The sequence below is a fragment of the Otolemur garnettii genome, unplaced genomic scaffold (genome assembly GCF_000181295.1).
Source record: "Otolemur garnettii isolate 467f Iridium unplaced genomic scaffold, OtoGar3 scaffold00054, whole genome shotgun sequence".
NCBI classification, from domain to species: domain Eukaryota; kingdom Metazoa; phylum Chordata; class Mammalia; order Primates; family Galagidae; genus Otolemur; species Otolemur garnettii.
Window position 1 is genome coordinate 4,489,171 of NW_003852449.1, and position 22,784 is coordinate 4,511,954.

Here is a 22,784-nt window from a genome sequence, read left to right on the forward strand (position 1 = left end):
TGCATAGTACACGTGTTTTACAACCATGTTTAACAACAATTAAATAGTTTATATGTAGAGAAAGGACTTTTAAAAAATTGTACCAAAATGCTAACCTTTTGTGTTAGGATAAAAGAAATCTAAATATATGTAATTTTGTTAACTTTGTTCTTAATAAAGTACATATTTATTCTGTTAAAGTTCTAATACATTCTTTTGTTTTAATGATTATTATGAACCAAGCAAGCAGAGATTTAGGTATTCAATTATATACATTTTCCTAACATTTATATCTGAATTATTAATAATGCCATGCCTGAGGGTAGAACTTAAAAACGTTGGTTGTTGCACTGAAAAGACCTGAAATTTTCTGTTTTTTCCTCACTAGCTGACTTTGGCGTGGCTGCAAAAATAACAGCTACCATTGCAAAAAGAAAATCTTTCATTGGCACGCCTTACTGGTAAGACATTACTGTGATGGAATTTGTTGGTTTTCATTTCTTCATAGTTAGTGATCAGTCTTGATACTTGGTGATACAAGTGAAAATTGAATGGTAGCATATTTATGTGTTCCTTGATACTGTCTTAGTTCTGACTGGGCTAGGGAACTTTGATGCTCATTTTCATCATCCAGCTTTCCCACTGTTAAAGCCCTAACAATTTTTACTGTCCTTAGGATTTATAATGGGAGGACCCATAGATATAAAATTTTCAACAAAAGACTTGCATCACCGCTTGTAATTTTCTTATCCTTTCTTCTAGTATTGCTTCTATTTTAATCTAGGACTTCTCTTCCTGACTGTTAAAACTCCTACATCTCACCTACCATTAGTCTACACTAGCCACCCTTGAACATCTTACCTTTAGTGACAAAATAATCTTTCTAAAACATTGCTTTCACTAATGGCAGACGATTTAACTAGAAAGCCTTGTAGTCTTAGTAATTTAGTGAATGTTTAAAAGGCAACATGCATAGTTCATGTGAAAGGTTAGATTCCTTAATGTGCAGTATTGGATAATTTATTATTCTGAAAGAAACTTAAAGTAGCTCCATACCTTGTACCTGGGGAAAAAAATAAACTGTACATGATAGGAAGTAATTAAATAGAAAATAAAACCAGAAGAGCTATCAATAAATACCTGCTTTAAGAATTGAGGAAGCCTTTTTGGGCATGAAAGCATAAAACTAACTCTAAAGAGAAAGACTGATAGATTTGACTACATGAAAATTTAAGACTTACACAGTATATGTCTACCAGCTTAATTAAAAAGCAAATAACAAAACAGGAAAATTGGCTAAAAGATGCCAAATTAGATTTAATATCTTTAATATGTAAGTTTTTATAAGTCAATAAAAAGAGCATCTCATTAGAAGCAGGAAATTGTTAAAATATCATATATATATCATTAAATATGATTCTCTTGAGGCATAAAAATGAAAGTTAAACAGTGGCATTCTATTCTGTCAAATTGGGAAATATTGGGAATCATGAGTAATACTATCACTAAATATTTGGCAGTGAAAGTAGAAATTGGTAGAATAATTTTAAAGCATAATTTGACAGTGTTTTTCAAAAATCTTAAACAATGTATATGTTCTTTAAACTCCAAATTATTTGTAAATATTTATAAAAGAGGCATGCAGATTTATATATGAAGAGCTTTACACAGTATTTTAATAATGAAAAATTGAGAGAAAATAATAATGCAACAGAAATTAGTTAAGGAAATTGCATACATTTATTCATTTCATTGGAATCATATGCTGTCCTTAAAAATTGTGTTGTAGGCTCCATGCCTGTAGCTCAGTGGTTAGGTGCCGGCCACATACACCTAGGCTGGCAGGTTCGAGCCCGGCCCAGGTCTGCTAAAGAACAAAGACAACTACAACCAAAAAACAGCCCAGCGTTGTGGCGGGTGCCTGAGGGAAGAGAATCGCATAAGTCCAAGAATTTGAGGTTGCTGTGAGTTGTGATGCCACTGCACTGTACCAAGGGTGACACAGTGAAACTCTGTCTCACACACACACAAAAAAATTATGTTGTAAAAGATGAATGTCCACCAATAGGCCCATGATACGCTGTTAATTATACAAGGACGATTAAAAGTAACATATGCAATATTATGACATTTTTGTAAAAGGAGTATATGTGTAAGTAAAAATCATGGGTGAAAATACATGAAACAAGGACTTTCTTTAGGTGGGATCATGCTTAACTTGTTTTCTTTTTTCCTTTTTTTTTTAAAGACAAGGTCTTGGCTCGGCACCTGTGGCTCAAGTGGCTAAGGTGCCAGCCACATACACCTAAGGTGGCGGGTTCGAATCCAACCTGGGCCCGCCAAACAACAATGACAGCTGCAACCAAAAAAATGCCAGGCGTTGTGGCGGGTGCCTGTGGTCCCAGCTACTTGGGAGGCTGAGGCAGGAGACTTGCTTAAGTCCAGGAGTTGGAGATTGCTGTGAGCTGTGATGCCACGGCACTCTACCCAGGGGGAAAGCTTGAGGCTCTGTAAAAAAAAAAAAAAAAAAAAAAAGACAAGGTCTCACTTTGTTTCCTAGGCTTGAGTGCAATGGGAACATAGTTCACTGCAACCTCAAAGTCCTGGGTCCAAATGATCCTTTGTTTCAGCCTCCTGAGTAGCTGGAACTACAGGCACACACCATCATGCCTAGCTAATTCTTTTTATTTATAGAGATGGTGTCACTGGGTTTCTCAGACTGGTCTAAACCTCTGGTCTCAAGCAGTCATTCCACTGCAGCCTTCAGAGTGTTGGGATTATAGGCATGAACCACCACGCCTGGCCCATATTTTTTTTTGTATATTCCAAATACTCTTCAGTCAGCACATACCACTTCTAATAACAGAAAAATGCCTCACTAAATATGTGTATCATTTAAATAAAAGTTAAAGGTAGATTACCTATAGGATTTCTTTGATCACATGACTGTTTCCCTCCCTCAGTCTCTGTCTTTGACAAGTCTCTTCACAAACACTGTTGTCAAAATCATCTATTTTTGTACCCTGACTCTACCAGGTAAAATACTAATTAATACCCCTTTTCTGTGTTTGTCTTAAATCCTACCCATTCTTAGAAGTGGCTCACCTTCTGCCTTTCTTCACCTGTGGCAGACTATGATCAGGTTCCCACTAAGCCAGGAGGTGCAGAAATGCTGGTCAACTTGACATTTCCTTCAGCCGCCACTGAACAATTTCAGTGGGCAGAGGAGATGAAACTGATTTGCTTTCCCTGGGCTCAGCCTCTTTCCCTTACGGAACTTACCTTCTGTCATCTTGCTCGGTGGTGATCATTTTTCTCTCTTTACTCCTATTCCCATTATTATTATTATATATGTAACTTTGTGTATTCTTAACCACACCTACATTGAGAGACACTGTGTTACTATAGCTTTTTGAAACCAAAGTGTATATAAAAGAAAATTGTACCCTGTGAATATTCAATATAAAGAAAATTTAAATTAGTAAGCATTTAAAAATGAAAAAGTATTTTCCTCTGAGCTGCCCAGCTTACCTTCAGTTTTCTGTATATTCAACAGTTGTTCAGTAAAAGCTCTACTTCAACATCCACAAACATTTTATACTCACATCAATATCTTAAATCAACCCTTTTTGTCGTGTTCCCTTTGAAACTGCTTTTGGAAAATCCCATGTATTTTTTCCTTTAATTTTTGAAATAGTTCTCTAACTCCTGTGCCTGGCTGGGTTCCCTCCTCTCACCCTGTCCTTCATGTTGCCATGAGTTTAGATTAAGCTTATTTTGATAATTAAATCTTTTAGTGAGTTACCATCATTTTCTCTATAAAGTCTAAACTTCCTTTGATAATAGTAGGTCATTCATGATCTGGCCTCTACTTCTCAGATCTATTTTCCAAACACTTTCTAGACCCTTTCAAACCCTTTGTTGTGAAAGACGATTTTTTAAATTTCTTATCCATTATAGACTTAGACTTTTATAAAATAAGATAAAATGAATTATAAAAAATGTTCATACGTTTGGACAAGAGTAAGTGCTTGCCCTTCATCTCTGTACTCAACACAGGCTGGTAACCTCAGTGTCTGGCTCGTGTCAGCCCATCCAGGGTCACATTGATTAGCAGGCACTGTCCTACACGTCCCAGCTGGCCTGGTGCTCTCCCTTGCGCCCTGAACTCGCACTGTTTCCTCTGACTGAAATGTTGAGGCTCCCTGCCCTTCTTTGCCTCCTACTAACTCATTCTAAGTCTCACCTCCTTTGGGAACTTGTCTATAACACTCACAGGGTTCAGGTATTCTTTTTCTTTTCCCAAATTACGTAACAAGATTCACAGTGTAGAAACTAAAGTTAAGATTTTTCCTCAGAGCACCAGCATTCAGAGAATGGAATTTAAGATTCTTAAATAATGCATTTTAAAAGATTGTGTGTGTGTAATATTTACTTAAGTCTTTACTAGTAAGTTTCCTCTTTGCCAGTAAATACCCCTCAGCTTCCTTTCCTCCAACAAGTCCAGTGATTATAGCAAGAACTAGCAGATTTCGTGTCATCTTTTATAAAAATTAAAAGTTATGTTCGTTGATTTCTCGTAGGATGGCCCCAGAAGTTGCAGCAGTGGAGAAGAATGGCGGCTACAACCAGCTGTGTGATATCTGGGCAGTAGGAATAACAGCAATTGAACTCGGAGAACTTCAGCCACCCATGTTCGATCTTCATCCAATGAGGTGTTCTCATTATTTTCAATTAGACAGTTAATGACAAAGTCCTTGGGGAAAACAAATACTGATAATTCAGGTGTTACACGCTCATTTTTAAGAACATAGTAAAGGTATGGTAAGGGATTCACATGTAATCTTATCTAAAACATGTCTTGTGTTGCCATTCTTAAAACAACATAAAATAATTGTCTATACTTTTTGAAGCTTTTACATAAAACAAATTTCTTTTAATAATCATACTAGGAAATGGTAGTTATCACTCTCAAAAAAGTCTTTTTAAGCCTTTACATTCATTCTTTCATCAGTTGATCTTGTTTCTTTTTTTCTTTTTTTTTTTGAGATAGAGTCTCACTGTGTTGCCCTTGGTAGAGTGCCAAAGCTCACAGCAACCTCAAACTCTTGGGCTCTGGCGATTCTTTTGCCTCCGCCTCCTTAGTAGCTGGGACTACACGCGTCTGCCAGAAAGCCCATGTATTTTGTTGTTGTTTTCACTGTTGTTTAGCAGGCCCAGGCTGGGTTCAAACCCACCAGCCCCAGTGCATGTGGCCGGCACCCTAACTACTGAGCTACAGGTGCTGAGCCATGTTTCTTTTCTCTACATGAAATTATAAGTAAATGATAGAATGCAGATGAGATTTGTATAGTTATATTTGATCTTATTTCTTTTTACTTTGTCTAGGAATAATGAAAAAGTGCTTATGTTGAATATAAGTATCATTTACACTTTAGAATATATTGTCTCAGGAAAAAAATTTGAGAGCTTTTGAAAAGTTTTTTAACATTTTGAAGAAGAAAATAAATCAGGATAAAATTTAAACTTTTAAAGTAAATGGTATAAAGTTAAAAGGAAAATCCACAGAATGGGGAAAACATTTTTCTAACATGTAACCGACAACAGCACGGGCTGGGCACGGTGGTTCACACTGTAATCCTGGCATTTGGGATGGCCAAGGCAGAAGGATGGTTTGAGGTGAGGAGTTCAAGGCCAGTCTAAGCCATATATTGAGACCCTATCTCCACAAAAAAATAGGAAAATTATCTGGATGTAGTGGCATTATGAACTCATTCAGAGATAATGAGTAAAAGATAAATTAATGTTTAAGAGCAAGAACCAGATACTAAAGAAACAGGGAAAATCATTTGCCTCCATGAGCAACTAAAAATCTACAGGTTAATTTGATAGCTGCTTTTAGTGGGACTACTGATAAGTATAGCCCTTTAGCAAAGCAATTTGTCGTTATTTGTTAAGTACAAAACAATGTTCCAGTTCCAGTGATACCACTACTTAGGAAAAATCCAAGATAAGAAAATGCTAAGAATTATCCATTCCACATAACAGGGGAAAAAAAATCTAAATACCCAACAGTTGGTGGATTGCTAAGCAAATTATTTTTAACAGTTAAGGGCAGCTGTTATATAGTATGTGTGAATTAAAGTAACATGGAAAATTGATTATTAGTGAAAAAAGAATAAACATTATGTAATTACAATAATGTAGAAATTAGTGAGCATTTATGTGATTTAGATAAAGACTATTAAATAGAGAATTTAAAGTAATATTTTAGAATGTTGGAATATAGATATTTTTCTTGTGAAATTTTGAATTATTTAATTTTTAAGAAGAAAAATACCTTTGGTATTTTTAAAGAATTTAAAGATTTTGCTTAGAAACTAGAAAAGGTTTTATAGGAGTGCTGAAATAGAGCATTTTAGAACTTTCTCTTACATCCTCTGTCCTACCTCCAGAACCCATAGGAAAATGGGTCAAAGATGAATTCACAGATAAGTCCTCATATAGATTGGCTTATGTATACTGAGAGAATGTTGGAAATTATTGTCCAAAAAAGAAAACTAGTCAGGAAGTGGATATAATTTGCTTATATGCTCCCAAATAATTGTGGAGACCAGTTTTTGTTAAATGTACAACCTAATATTAGAGTAACAGATTATCTCTGTGTGTTACAGAATGGTACACAATTACATAGACATGTGCTTAGGGTGTGTACTAGTTACAGATGGAATAGTATGGTGGTAAACCTCTAACATTTAGTAACTTTGCTTGGTGAATAGAGACTTATTAGTAAAGTTCTTCTCTACATATGTAGTAGTTTTGTGTATCATATCAATTCATTACAGAATATTAATTTTGTTCGATGTAGTGATAAAAGTATTTTGGCATTGCTCTTTAACTGAAATGTTTATTTCAGGGCTCTCTTCTTAATGTCAAAAAGTAATTTTCAGCCTCCAAAACTAAAGGACAAAACCAAATGGTGAGTTGAAGGATATATGGTTTTATGGAATTTTATAGTCAAGCGAGGCACACGGTTAGTTCCCTTTACTGTACAGATGATGGAAGTGAAGCCCAGGGGCATTGAAGCAGTTTGCCCTGCCTTACAAAGCTTATTAACTTCAAAGCTGTCTCAAGGAACTAGGATTATTATCTAGTTTTTCCTTCCCGGAAAAACACAATCATTTCCTTAGATTTTTGGCAACTTGGGTAAGAGGTGTAGTGAGGAAAAGAATTGAAATGAATGCATTAAGATTTTGAAGACTCACCTGTTTTTTGGCCTGTATTCTTTTATTGCCATTAATGACATATTAACCTTCATGGAACATGACGTGAAAAGATTTCCTAGGTACTCTGGCACTGAAAATCAATCTCTTAGTTTTTCTCTGCCTTCCCTCTGTAATACTCAAAAAGGTCATTACTTATTTTCATTCTAATCTCTTCTTTCTCTTAGAAAGTAAAGCAGATCACCTGTCATTATAGTCTATAAAGATATAATCAGTTGGATGACAGTTGGAAATTATTTTTCTTGGCTCGGCGCCTATAGCTCAGTGGTTACAGCATCAGCCACATGCACCTAGGCTGGCAGGTTCAAACCCAGCCTGGGCCAGCTAAACAATGACAACTGCAACAAAAAAAAGCCGGGTGTTGTGGCGGGCACCTGTGGTCCCAGCTACTTGGGAGGCTGAGGCAAGAGAATTACTTGAGCCCAGGAGTTTGAGGTTGCTATGAGCTGTGATGTCACAGCACTCTACTGAGGGCAACATAGTGAGACTCTGTCTCAAAAAAATAAATAAATAAGGAAGGGAAATTATTTTTCTAATAGTTTCCTCATATTTAATAAAAGAAATTATACAATTAAAGGTTTCTAAGTTCTTAAATTCTGGAATTCTTCATGTAGATTACATGGCTGTCTTACAGGTCCACAAACTCCCCCACCCCCCAATTCTGTGTGTTTATCTACTCTTCCTTCCGGGGAGACAGCCCTATAGCTTGTTTCGGTGTCTGTGCGGCCCCTCCTCCACACGACTTCTAACCCCTGCTTGTATTTCATTGGCCTGCCTGTGCATAGCTTTATGTAGGATCCAGGCCGTTCTGGGAATGATGCCAGGAATGAAGGGAAAATCACACAGTGGAAATAAAGTAATTTATAGCCTACTGCGACTTTTGTGTTAACACTTGTGTCTTCTGACTCCCTGTTGCCCTAAATTTGTAGTCATCTGAACTAAAGGGCTTTATGGCAGGAATGCCTGAATATTCATTCAGGAATGAAGAACTGTTAGTTATCAGCACTAACTTCGAAGTCAGATTCCAGAGCAGTTATTACCACTGGAGAACCTTTCTTGCCAGTCTTCAGATACCGTCTGACTCTGTGTTATCTCTGTCACAAGCCATCCAGTGTCTCTGCAGAGGACTGCTGTGTGGTTACTGTCACTGCTGATAACTGAGGTTTTTCTGTCTCTACTTCTAGTCCCGTCTCTCCTACGGTGGAACCTTGCCATGGAAATATCCCTTTTTGTTGTTCATTATCAAATATGATACCTTTGGTTTATGTCTTCCCCCTTTCCCTAGGAGATTCAGTAGCCTTTTTAGGATTTCAGTAGTCGTTACATTTTCCGCCTTACCTCCCTGCCTTCTAGCTCTTGGTATAGTACATCATTTAAATTAGACAATGGGAAGAGAACATTGCAACTCTTAAGCATGACTTAGAAAAGAAGATCATAAATGATGTAAATGACACAACCATGTCTAGTTTTTGGTATAATTTTTAGAGGCTGTATATTACTACATTAGTACTTCATTGCATTTTGCCTGAGAGAAACAACTGACACAGATGTTTCCAAGGACTGTACTACATAGAACTCTGAGCCCTCAGAAGAAGTTATGTGTTTCAGACTTTCTCACTGCTGCTAAATTAATTTTATTTAGTAACACTAGAAAACTAATAGTAGTAGTTATTTTTGTACATGTCTCTTTTTATTTGAAGGTCGTCAACATTCCATAATTTTGTCAAAATAGCGCTAACCAAAAACCCCAAAAAAAGACCAACTGCTGAAAGACTTCTGACTGTAAGTCATTAAAATTACAGAACAATTTCCTATGCTTGGGCACTAATTAGTTATATCCCAAAGACAGGAGTATTTAGGCTTTTAATATAAAACTATGAGTGGTGTCCCACAGCAGGGGTCATTAACTTTCTAGAGGGACCAGACAGTGACTATTTCAGACTCTACAGGCTGTGCAGATTCTGTCACAGTCCTAAGTGCTGCTGTTGTAGCACGCAGACAGCTGTAGCCAATGTGCATATGTGGGTATAGTTTTAATGCCCAGTAAAACTGTTTACAAAAGAGGCAGTGTATCAGAGTTTGCTCCTGGCCTGGAGTTTGCTGACCCTTGGCCTAGAGAAAACTGTTAAAAATATTGCTGTCATCTAAAATTAATTGCTTTTCTTGGCTTATGTAATGTGTATAAAATACTTCTGTATTATAAAAAGTTACTGATTACAGTAACCTAGGAAAGCTTTATGTAAATGCCAATATTTATATATGTATTTATGTATTAATGTAAATTTATTGAATTAAATGCTAACAAATGTAGAATATACATGCTTTTTTTCTTATTGTGATTACAGACTATAACACAGTAATCGTTTGCTTATCAGTATAATGACATGAGTAATGAATGTCATTGGTACAGCCAAAGTTGTAATTTATTTATTTATTTTTTGCAGTTTTTGGCCAGGGCTGGGTTTGAACCTACCACCTCTGGCATATGGGACTGGTGCCCAAAGTTGTAATTTTAAACTTAATATAAATTAGATGAGTTTAGAAAGAAAAATTTTTCATTTTCTAAATTTATCCCACAAAAGCTCTTTGGTTTTATAATATATAATTATGGGTTCTCTGATTAATGTTTTTACTAATACTTTCTCAGTTTACTTGTATTAGTAAGGCTACCAAATGGTCATCTCTACTCATTGCTGAATGAAAAAGTAGAAATAACATTTCCTATAAGCCACAGATGTAGAGACAGACTCTGGAAATGCTGTTTTCTTTCTCCTTAGCACACTTTTGTTGGGCAGCCAGGCCTCTCTCGGGCCCTCGCTGTTGAGCTGTTGGACAAAGTGAACAACCCCGACAACCACACACATTACACTGAGGGCGATGACGATGACTTCGAGGTAAGGAAGTGTTTGCAGTCTTAGACTTGAAAACAAATGGCCATACGGCCTTAGAGTTTGTTTTTTGACTCACCTTTTAAACTTAAGTAAACCAAGCTTAGCTGCAGAGATTAATAGTATAAAGTACCACTTATCTAGCATATAATTACCAGTTGACACTTTCTCTCTTTGTGGTATAATGTACATAATATAACCAGTGGATACTTTTCTTAATCCTAGTTTTCTCCAAAACTAGGATGAGTCTTCTTAACACCATCTCTTTTCATTTCCTTAGTTAGGTTTGCACGAAGTCTTTAAGAGGTCACTGGGACTCTGCTCAGGGGTCTCCCCTTCTGGAAATGCAGACGTGCTTTCTCTTCTTGTGATTTCCCTCTCCCCAGACCTCAGCTGCTGAAAGTTCCATCAAAGTCCCATCTTTCCATAGGATGTCTATGAAGGACATATATTTCCAAGGAAAGAAAGTCTAAAGTTTAGACTAAGGACAAAAGTAGCCACAGAACATGTCTCTCACAGGAGAGACTCTTTAGATTTCCTATTACGCAGATCATTAACAGAATACAAATAATTTTAATGAACTAAGTTGAAATGCCCATCAGAAATTTTTGTCCTTTCTAATACTTCTTACCTAATTACATGTAGGGCCATTCTTAACTACCATAGAATTGTCATTAATGTGTTATCCATCACAACACAGCGTGTTGTCAGGAGATGAGGGCTGCAGACTTCCTGCTCTCAGCAGGTGCCTGTTTGCGCCTCTGTATGAAACGCACTGTGTTTTTCTTGAGTGCCTCTTTCTCTCCTTTTGTTTCTCCCTTTCTTTTTATGATTACTTCTGTGTTTTCCTGAACCTTTTCCATCATTTCTCTCTGGACTTTATTTACCTTTATAGCTCTACCTTCACTACTGACAGGACTACAAAACTAACATTTACATGTTGTTGGTTATTATAAAAGGAGATTTTCTATTTCATGTTCTTGAGTTTAAAATTTTTCCTTCTGAATATTATATTACTAACACTTACTGAGTACGCATTGTGTGCCAAGCATTAGGCCAGATAATTTCCACGTTTACTCATCTAATACACAAAATAGTCTTTTGTAGTAGGTACTGCTAATACCCCTTTTACAAATGAGGAAACAAGAGACAAAGAAATGGAAGTAATTTGTCTAAGATTATGGCTATCAGTAGTAGAACCAGGATCTAGATCCAGGCACCATAGATATAGATTTCTCTGTGTGTGTGTGTGTGTGTGTGTGTGTGTGTGTGTGTGTGTATTCTTTTTTTGAGACAGTGCTACGGCATCATCATAGCTCACAGCAACCTCAAATTCCTGAGCTCAAGTGTCCTTCTGCTTCAGCCTCCCTAGTAGCTGAGACTACAAGTGCCTGCCACAACACCCAGCTAATTATTTTTTTTCTATTTTTAGTAGAGACAGGGTCTCACCTAGACTGGTCTCAAACTCCTGAGCTCAAGCAGTCCACTCCCTCAGCCTCCCAGAGTCCTAGGATTACAAGCATGAGCCACTGTGCCTGGCCATTCTGTGTATACTTAAGAGAAATAGTCATTGGACATTAGTGTTCACACTAATCTTTGTTTCCCCATTGCCTAGAATGTTGGCAATAATCTGTTGAATGTTAAATGAACTTTAATTGAAAATATTAAATAAGCCAACCACACATAGATTTTTTTTATTTCCCACTCTATTTTGCTAGGCTTCCCAAATCTACTCTACTTTCTGAATTCTCTGTTTCTGTGTAATGATATCACCAAACTTTTCAGTCCTTGAAATGTAAAACCTCGTCCAGGCAGTTGAGGGCACAGTGGTGTATGAGACAAAGTGTCTCTGCTGTCATAGACCTCATGGTACAGTGTCAAAGGAAATTTTCAGAAATACCAACAAATAATTTACAAGTGTGGTAACTTTCATGGAATGAGAAAGATGGAGGCTATTACAGGGGGGAGAAAAAGACTCACTATGGAAGCGATATTCAAGATGAAAACCTGAAGTATAAATTAAAAGTATAAGAAGAGAGCAAACATAAGTGGTCTGGGCAGAGAAATGATAGCCTGTGTGAAAGCCTGGTGATGAGAAAGTCGGCAGAGTGTGCAAGGACCAAAGAGTCAGTCTGGCTGGAGCAGAAGATGAGGTTACAGAGCTGGACTTCTGCTGCCTCAGCCATGTTAGATATGCCGGCTTTAGCCTGAGGCCAGCAGGTAACCTCTAAAGGATAAGGCAGTGACATAATTAGGTACACATTTTTAAAACATCTCAAATGACTTCACAATGGTGATTTCATTCATGAAAACCTCTTAAAAGACTGTGATGTTATCCAGGATAGAGACAATGGTAATTTAACACATTGACTACCACACTAGAAAAATGTTTTCTTCCTTGGAGCCATGGTTTTTATTAGCTCAAAAGAAATGTGAGTTACATATGCTTCACGAGACCTTGGGCTCAAAACTGTCTTAAGTTAAATACAATTCACTTGGCAGTTGATATGTTAAACGAAGGTGGTAGTGCAAGGATGCAGAAAAGTAGATTAATTCAAGAATTGTAAAGCCGGGTACGGTGTCTCATGCCTATAATCCTAGCACTCTGGGAGGCTGAGGCAGGTGGATTGCCTGAGCTCACAGGTTGGAGACCAGCCTGGGCAAGAGCAAGATCCCATCTCTAAAAATAGCCGAACATTGCAGTGGATGCCTGTAGTCCCAGCAACTTGGGAGACTGAGATAAGAGAATCACTTGAGCCCAAGAGTTTGAGGTTGCTATGAGCTGTGACGCCACAGCACTCTACTGAGGGCTAAAAAAAGAAAAAGAATTATACAAGAGAGCTGGTGATTGGATAAAGGCATAAAGGTGAGGGATAAGAAAAGATTACTACCAGATTTTGACTGGACCAGGTGGGTTCATTTCACCATTTACTGAGATGGGAACACTAGGGTCAAATCAGGTTTGGAAAGGAAGGTGAGTTCAGTTGTATACTGAACATGATGTTGCACAGGAGTTCCAAATGGAGGTCTGGTTAGAAGCCAGGTATGTGTTTGTAGCATGGGGAGAAAGCCTGGACCAGAGATACACCATAGAGAGTCATTGGTTATAGCTGTAGTGGATGTTGCAAGCAGTATATGTGACTTCCCTAGGGAAGCAGGTGGAGTGAAAAGAGCAACCAGGAAAAAACTGTGATTTCCCCCAGAATTTAAGGATCAGGTAGGCAAAGAGCAACCAGCAAAGATTGAGAAGGAACTCTGAAAGAAGGAAGGAGCGTTCCAGGAAGACACTGCCTAGCACTCAGGTTAAAGTGGTCTTCAGCTTTAGGTGGTAATGTTTGATGACTTCAACAAGGATGATTTTCAGATAAGAAGGGGAAGCTATACTGAGTTGTTTGAAAGATAAGTATAGTGATTCATTTATGAAAGTTGTAAGAGAGGGATTAAGAGAGCAATAGCTGGAAGAGAATGAGTTGGAGAGAGATTTATTTATTTTTATGGTGGAGGGCTTGAACATGCTTATAAAAACAGTCCAGTGAATAGAGATAGAAGATTGAAAAGCAGCGAAGAGGTTAGGCAGAGTCCACGAGAAGGAACGAGAAGCTGGGAGGCAGACCATGAGGGACTCGATATTAGATAACGTAACATTTGCTGTATTAGGAGGAGGATGGCTGATAGCAGAGCTGGTGCTTTCTATTTTCTCTGTGAGGGGAACAGCAAGCTCATCTCCCAAAAGTGTGGAGGGAAATGGGTAGGTTTGAAGAGTGTGGAGAAGGTGTGAATAGTAATTGAGGAGAATGGACGGGTTGACTGCCTGAAGCAGAGCTGAGTGCTCAGCTGAGATGAATTTTCAGTGTGTTCTGCTTTGTAATTTTCCTCTAGCAGTACTCCAAATGTAAACACATAGGTAACTAGCTGAGTTTATCTGGGGCTGTCATTTTACTGTGAAAGACAGGGGAGTTGGGCACAGTACTGTGCTCTTAGAAGGAATCCCAGCACTTTGGGAGGGTGAGGCAGGAAGGGTACCTGAGGCCTAGAGTTTAATACCAACCTGAGCAACATAGTGAAACCCTGTCTGTATTCAAAAACTTATCTGGGTGTGGCGGTACACACCTGCAGTCCTAACTAGCAGAGAGGATTGCGTGAGCCCAGGAGTTGGAGCCTGCAGTAAGCTATGATTGTGCCACTGCATTCAGCCTGGGCAGCAGATTGAGACCCTATCTCACACAAACAAACAAGCAAAAAAAAACAAACACAAAAACCCAGTGGAGAATTTAGGATACTGGCAAGAGATTGCTTAAAATTTTGGACCACCAGGCTCTGTGCGGTGGCTCAAGCGGCTGAGGCACCAGCCACATACACCTGAGCTGGTGGGTTCGAAACCAGCCTGGGCCCGCCAAACAACAATGACGGCTACAGCCCAAAAAATAGCCGGGCGTTGTGGCGGGTGCCTATAGCTTCAACTACTTGGGAGGCTGAGGCAGGAGAATCGCTTGAACCCAGGAGTTGGAGGTTGCTGTGAGCTGTGATGCCGCTGCACTCTACCCAGGGCAACAGCTTGAGGCTCTGTCTTTAAAAAAAAAAATTTTTTTTTTTGGACTACCAGATATAAACTTCATAGAAAAGTGAAAATAGGAGAGGATGCTAATAGAAAGTGATAGTCATAGATCAGGGACTTGCTACTCTGACAGGAACATTAAACAAGTGCACTGGGAGAAAAGAGGAAGCTTAAAGATGGAGTGTAGTGTGAGTTCATGTATCAGAGCTGATGCCGGGATCCACGGCGTGCGTATAGGAGTGGAGCGTGCTTTGCAGTATGTAAGAATGCCTTTAAAGATGAGTTCAGAAAATTGAAGTCCAGAACACCAGATCCTTGTGGGCTTTTTAAGTCCCTAGGTATGATGGGTCTTGAAATAGAGGAAAAAACACCTGGGCCGCTTTGAGAGCCTTCAGTGAACAAGAGTGAGTCATTAGGAATGGTAGATGGGGGTTGAAGTGAAGGCCTAACTTCAAAGCAGCAGAAGCTCGTGGAGCCAGTAAGCTCTCTGCTTACTGCAGTATTCATCTCCGGCATCCGGTATTCTTCCCCTACATACTCTCTTATGTACTCATCAGATTATTCTTAAAAACAGCGTCAGATTGCCCTGAAAGCTAACTCTGGTGATGCCACTCCCTTGCTATAAAATGTTTAAAAAATTCCTTTTGCAGAGAAAATTAAGTTGCGAGCCCAAGCCTGGCATTCAGAGCCTTTGGTGACCTGGCTCACCCCACATCTGCCTTTCTGGTTTTCTCATCTGTCACCTAATCTTCCCTGCAACCAAATAGTGACCAACCCCCACCTCCTACAGACACTCCACAGTTTCCTGTCTTTCTTTCACCACTTCGTTCATATTCTTTTTGCTGTCTAGAATTCTCTTCCTACATTGCCACATATCTAATAATGCCTACTCACACTTCAGCCTTCAAATGAGATTACAGCCCTCATGAAGAACTTCTGTACCCCTACAGGTCCCAGTCATTTCATCCTCCTCTGAGCTCTGGTAATCCGCTTATCTTCCTAAGATAGCACTTGCCATTTTCCAATCTTTTAAGGACCTGTATCTTAGGCTATATGCTCTTTGAGGGCATTTGTCTCTGACTCTCTTTGAGTCTCTTCAGTAGTTCACACAGTATAAATGTGAAGCAAGTGAATAAACTTTTAAAGTATCTTAGTGTTTGCTGTATTTTTTGTTTTTCCTATAATTTAGTTTATTAGTAGTCATATTTGTCAATAAATGATCATTAAAAAGAGAAAGCTTGACCTTCTAATTTTGATTTTATCATTGAAAATTTCTAAAGTCTGTATACTGTGCTTGTATTCACAGCCCCATGCCATCATTCGTCATACCATCAGATCTACAAACAGGAACGTCAGAGCTGAGCGGACAGCGTCAGAGATAAACTGTACGTGTCTGGGATGCCTTTTCCATTGGTGGTTTTGGAGGGTTGATCTGGGTGTTATGTTTTTCTGTGGAACAATAAACTCTCAGACTAAGGCTACATGCTTCAGTATATCAGAATATTTCTAAAATAGGAGTTACTCTTCTAGTTTTGATGAAATTCCCTTGGTTTATAATTTGTGAATAGTTTTTATTTTCTAATTATGGAGATAATACTGCCCATTGCTAAAAGTTTTTGAAAATAAAAAAATAGAATAGTAACATTGCATGCAATCACATCACTCAGAGCCAACCACAGTTAATATTGGGCTGAATTTCCTTTACATGTATATTTTTACGTGGCTGAATTTATACTATACATCCAATTTCACGTAATGATGGAAGTATCTTCCGGATGTTAGTGTAGACTTTATAACCACCATTTATTGGTCGCATTCTGTTTCTCATGTTATAGTTGGTCACTTTCCTCTATTGAACATTTGGATCGGTTTCAGTTTAGTCAGATTAACACTAAGAAGAAACTTTCTAAATAAATATTTAAAAGACAAGATTTTTTAATTTCATAAATTAATTATTAATATGAAATTTTTTTATCAGTAATATTTGTCACTTTAGCCACATTAATTTAAAAACAAATTTGTAAAGAAGCTTTAGGTATGGGTTTATTGACTTAAGTGCATTCTTGTTTTAAGAGATTTAAAGTACCTTACAGTAAAATAAGATATATGACTAACAAAATACAAATAAAATTGTAAGCCATAATAGAGGAAAGTAATTCTTTAAATATCTGGGCTGGCTAGAACATTGCAGGTGGCTGTATTGTGTGAGTCTGAGTTTGTAGAGCTCACATATCTTTAGCTTTCTGAGGTAGCTTTAGAAATCCAAGTCCCTGGAGAGTTAGAATGTCTCTCCATGTCAGTTGTCTGACTGGCCCTTTCATAACTAAGGCAATAATTTGAAATTCAGTGTCTTTGTTAGTGCCCAGGTTGAGTTCTTCCTGTGCTGCTTCCTTCTTATACAACAGTGGTTCTCAACCTTCCTAATGCCGCAACCCTTTAAACAGTTCCTCATGTGGTGGTGACCTCCAACCACAAAATTATTTTCGTTGCTACTGCCTTGTCATGTATCTCCAGCCTGTGAAAAGATCAAAGATCTAAGTATGGTTCCTAGTGAATGTGCGTCACTTTTGCACCATCAAAAACTCAAAAAATTGTAAGTCGAGCCATCGTAGGTCAAGGATCATCTGTACTGTCTTAACAATTCTCTAACAGTCCTATGAAAGTGGATTTTTCCATCTCTAGAGAGCTAATTAGAGGTGCCCCAGCCAGGAAGCACAAACTCAAGCACTTTTTTTTTGTCATTACAGTTAAGTCTTTTTGACAAGCATTCATTATCTGTTTAGAAATAGATATATAATTACCCAACAAAAGCCTTTGTTGACAGAAAAATGAAGAAAAATTATCTGAAGTAGACCATACCCATATGTTCCTCTACATTAGTATTTTTATCTGCAGTTTATAGCCCAATTCTTGACATCAACTCAAAAATTTTTTAAAAGATACAGGGTACTACAGTGTGAAACTTTTGTGGCTTTTATTTTTTAGCAAATTGTGATGTATGTAGATGCATTTTTCTTATGTTTGTTCAGTCCTGGGTTCACTGAACTTAGCCTATGGTTTGATACATTTCATCAAATCTGGCAAATAAAATTAGTCACTATTTCTTTGAGATTTCTGTCCCAATCTCTTTCTTCTGCTTCTGGGACTCCACTTTACAGGAGGTCTGTCTGGAAAGAATCCAGCACTGTAATACAAAAAATAGAGACATTTATTGAGGAACAATGGCTGGAAACTTTCCAGACAGACCTCACATGTCTAACACCCTGTATTGTTTCAGGGGCACTGAGGCTTGCTCCCTCTCTGTCTCCCATAACCACATGTGCAGGTTCTCTGGACTTCAGTTTCATTTCTGTTGCTTTGCCTTCACCTTCACGGATCTTTTCTAGTAATATCTGCTATTAAGCCTGTCCTGGGACTTTGATTTTAGATAAGCTATTTTCCAGATCTAGACTTTCAGTGTATACATACAATATACATATATAAACACATATACATATGTACAATTTATATTTCTCTACTGAAATATTACATCTTAATACCTACTGTATCCATCATATTCTCTTAAATTCCTGAATACATTTATAATTATCTTAAAATTTTGTCTGCTGATTTCAACATCTGTGTCATCTCTGAGTCTGTGTCTGTTAATTTCTTTTACCTAGTTATGGTTTCTATTTTCCAGCTTCCTCATATGTCTTGTTTCTGTTGTATCTTGGATGATGTAATACAGCATTGAGTGTCTGGATTTTGTCCTCTTTCTTTAAAGAGTGTTGTTCTCTTTCCCTTGAGTTAATTGTCTGATGCGTCACCTTGATTCTTGTGAGGCTTGTGGCAGGTTTTATTTTACAGAGTATTTAGCAAGTTCTTTCCTCTGGTGGAAACTCAGATATTTTTCCTGGTACTGTGGGATCTCCAGAAGCCCCCAGTGCTCTGTTAACTGTTTTCTGAGATACCATGTATGGTTTTGCTTTGCTGTAGGTATTCAGGATTTAAGGAGATTCCTTTGCGTAGTTCTGTCGTGCCTTCTTTGTACTACAGAGAGTTAGGGTTAGGCAGGTTTGGGTCATGGTTAACCTTCAAATTCCCATAGCCTAAGCAGCCCCAAATTCCAATCTTTGCTTCCCCTGCCCGGGGACAGCTGCCCGGGGCTCTACACTCTTGTGCCCTAGTTTGCTCCATGCATTGCCCTTCTCTTGAGGATCACACAGGTGTCTGTTGTCCATTGCCTTAAAACAGTTGCTTTCGTTTATATGTTACATGTATGTAGCAGAAGGGTAAGTTCAATCCCTGTTACTTCAATATGGTCTGAACCATATTGTCTTTCAGAGATTACGAGGGTAGATAATAGAAGGCCTCACCCATTTCACTTTCGTGGCCCAAGGATGCATCCAAAGGCACTATTAGGATTTTCTTAAAAAAAAAAAAAAATCTAAGGTTCGGTTTATCACACACAGCAACAAAAATTAGAGACTTCAGAATTCTGTGCTGTAAAGCATAGCTACAGTAATTTTAGGCTAGTCATATGGAATTTAATTTTTTTTTTTTTAAAGATACCTTTTCCCATGTGTTGAAACAAAACATTAGGCGGGGCAGCAAGCAAGATCTCATGTCTTTACAAAGAACGAACAAACCGAACTAGCCAGGCACAGTGATACATGCCTATAGTCCCGGCTCCTTCAGAGGCTGAGGTGGGAGGATCATTTGAGCCCAGCCTGAGCAACAGAGCCAGATCCTCCCTGTCTTTCAAAAAAAACTTTTTAAGCAATTATACATGATATCTCTCATTTATTTTTAATGACCCATTTCACTGCATTTTCTTTCTTTTTTTTTTTTTTTTTTTTGAATTTGAAACAGTCTTACTCTGTTGCCCAGACTACAGGGACATTTCCATAGTTAACTGCAATCTAAAACTCCTGGGCTTCAGCCTCCCAAAGTTCTAGGATTACATGTGTGAGCCACCGCACCCAGCCTTCACTGTATCTTTTTTTTTTTTTTCCCCAGTTTTTGGCTGGGGCTGGGTTTGAACCCACCACCTCTGGTATATATGGGGCTGCCGCCCTACTCCTTTGAAGCACAGGCACTGCCCAACCCTCACTGTGTCTTAAATCCAAATATATGAAACTCATTTTCTCTAGAAATTTAAGTTTTAAAATGTGTTAGATATATAATTCTTATTATTAAAAAGTGATTTTTCATATTTATGCCTTTTATAATGCATCTTTAGACCTGTTTGCCAGTGTTTCTAGTTGTTACACAAACTTTAGCTTATCTCAAATGAGTAAAGTAGTTCTTTATGAATCATAGTAGTAGTACTTCAATTTAAATGTTTTAAAAATTATGTGAAATAGTCTTTAATGACAAAAACTTTTTATTTTACATTTTATTTTAAAGTAGGTTCTATGTTTTATGGAATGCCTTTCAATCTTGTATTGAAGATTCTATGACTCACTGTTTTTAACGTGAGGGATTATGTCAGCACTTCACGTTACTTTTACAGTCTTACATTTAGGGATAAGGACATCTGGACCCTATTTGAAAGTTTCACAAATGTATTTTGTTTGCTATGACTGTATTTTAGAATCGTACATCTCTGTGATGCAAGTACGAGTATTTAAAAAAAAAATTTTGGCCTTTTAGTCACATTAGATTTTAGAATTTTTAAATTCTACATACTTTATAATAAGTAATAAACCATCCTTTTCTCTATTTTGGGACATCTCATATAAAAGAAGTTCCTCTTTGAATATTTGTAATAATTTTGAAATCAATCTGGCCAGGCCAAATAAACTAAATAATTAGCAAAATATGATATTAGATTCCTGAACACCATTGTAACACTTAATTTGACAGAAATCATTTGCTATTTTTAGATAATTCATAGGTTATTTTTCTTAGTTAATCTCTGCCTTGAAGCTGTAGCTTGAATTATTCTCAAAACAGAGTCCACAGCATAGACAAAATTCTTTAAGTTTTCCTTAGTTAGCTAACGTGTATGAATTTTTAAAAATCTCTTACACAAAAATACTGTTTAATTTCCTGATTCCAACCAAGTATCAAGTAACGACATTAGGAAGATCCCAGATTGTTACTTCTATTGGTAAACCTAAATACTTCTGTACCAAAAATAAATAAATAAATAAGAGATTTTTGTGTTCTTATCTTCCCCTCCTCTTTGCCCCTGACAAAATGCAAGCTTCTCATTACATACATTTCTGAGATGAGCTCTTTAAGTTGCTGAGTTTGTAAATATCTGTTATATATTTTGCAGTTGACAAATTACAATTTGAACCTCCTCTGAGAAAAGAAACTGAAGCACGGGATGAAATGGTAAGACTTGTGACATAAAAAATTTTTTCTAAATTAAAATTTGAGAAAACTAGGTGAGGCAAGGTGTCTCTTTCCTGTAATCCCAGCACTTCGTGAGGCCAAGGCAAAACAATCACTGGCGGCCAGAAGTTCAGGACCATCCTAGACAACAATAGATAGTGAGACCCTATCAAGAAAAATAAAATTAGCCACTGTGGTGGCGTCTACCTGTAGTTGTAGCTACTCTTATACAAGGAATAGGAGGGTCACTTGAGCATAGGAGTTGGAAGTTACAGGCACTATGACCTGCACAAGAGTGAGACCCTGCTCCAAAATGAAAACAAAAAACGTTCTTAAACTTAAGAGTACTTGGATTAAAGAACAAAGTAATGAACTCTTTTTAAGCATTAATTCTGATAGTTTTTCCACTTACTAAAGTTTGAATAAGTTTATAGTTAGGTGTATTTTGACTAGGGTACAACGTAATACACTATTTCAACCATTCATTTTGACCTTCCTGAGTCTTTTGAAGAATTTACATGACATTATTAAATGCATCAAATTTGGTGTCCAGCTTTTAAGCTTTCAGGACCTTTTTCCTTATTGATTATGTTAGAGGAATGGTAAATTCTACATTTTTACATTTCTTACCCTTTTTGTTTGTTAAGATGAATCTTGCTTTGTTGCACAGGCTGGCCTCAAACTCCTGGGCTCAAGTGTCCCCTTACCTCAGCCTCCCAGGAAGCTGGTACTATAGGCTCATACCATCTCTCTGTTTGTTAACATAACTTCTTATCCTTTCTTTTTTTTTTTTTTTTTGAGACAGGGTCTCACTTTGTCACCCTCTATAGAGTGCTATGGCATTATAGCTCACAGCAACCTCAAACTCTTGGGCTCAAGCGATTCTCTTGCCTCAGCCTCCCTAGTAGCTGGGACTACAGGCACCTGCCACAATGCCTGGCTAGTTTTTCTTGTTTAGCAGGCCCTGGCCAGGTTCAAACCTACCAGCCCCAAAGCATGTGGCCAGTGCCCTAACCCCTAAGCTAGGGGCACCCCCCCATAACTTCTTCTCTTAACCATTATTCATATTTTGAGATTACTGTTTAGTTAACCCTTTCTTTATCTAAAAGAATAAAACAAGATATTATTAGAGTTACCATAGAAGTTACCTTAACATTTACTTTATTTTTAAGCATTAGTAAAACTTTGTATTTTAAAGTAATTATCTTTAGTTAATGGACCCCTCATCCTCTTAATAACATTTTAAACTGTATTTTTTGTCTTCACAGGGTATATCATCGGACCCAAACTATTTATTACAGTGGAATCCTTTTGTTGATGGTGCAAATACTGGCAAGTAAGTTGTTTTCTAATTTAATAATTGTATTTTAGGCTGGGTGCAATGGCTTACACATGTAATTCTAGCACTGTGGGTAGCCGAGGTGAACGGATTGCTTGACCTCACCAGTTGGAGACCAGCCTGAGCCAGAGTGAGACCTTCATCTCTACTAAGAAGGGAAAACTGAAGCAAGAGGATCACTTGAACCCAAGAGTCGAGGGTGATAAAGTGAGACTCTGTCTCCAAAAACAAAGAAAAAAAACCCAATGATGTTTTACTTAATTAAATAAGAAAAGTATTTGAGAAGAAGTGATCATCTCTCCTTTATAGTAACTTCATTCCCCAATGGAGTTACATTAACCTTTACAGCAGCCAAAAACCATATATTCCCTTCCCATTGTCCCGCAGTTCCCTAGCTTGTCGTGCATTCTTTC

The 22,784-nt window shown here is 37.7% G+C and overlaps 1 protein-coding gene across 2 annotated transcripts in view; it reads left to right on the forward strand.

Moving 5' to 3' along the window:
- The window catches only part of MAP4K5 (mitogen-activated protein kinase kinase kinase kinase 5), a 102,330-nt gene that overhangs the window by 50,868 nt on the left and 28,678 nt on the right, over positions 1-22,784 (forward strand). For both annotated transcript variants that reach the window (XM_023514480.1, XM_003792154.3), the window contains exons 9-16: positions 368-440; positions 4,563-4,694; positions 6,896-6,958; positions 8,963-9,044; positions 10,040-10,156; positions 16,012-16,090; positions 20,974-21,032; positions 22,301-22,368. In XM_023514480.1, coding sequence (XP_023370248.1) covers positions 368-440; positions 4,563-4,694; positions 6,896-6,958; positions 8,963-9,044; positions 10,040-10,156; positions 16,012-16,090; positions 20,974-21,032; positions 22,301-22,368 — 673 coding nt within the window. The remainder of the gene's footprint in view (positions 1-367; positions 441-4,562; positions 4,695-6,895; positions 6,959-8,962; positions 9,045-10,039; positions 10,157-16,011; positions 16,091-20,973; positions 21,033-22,300; positions 22,369-22,784) is intronic.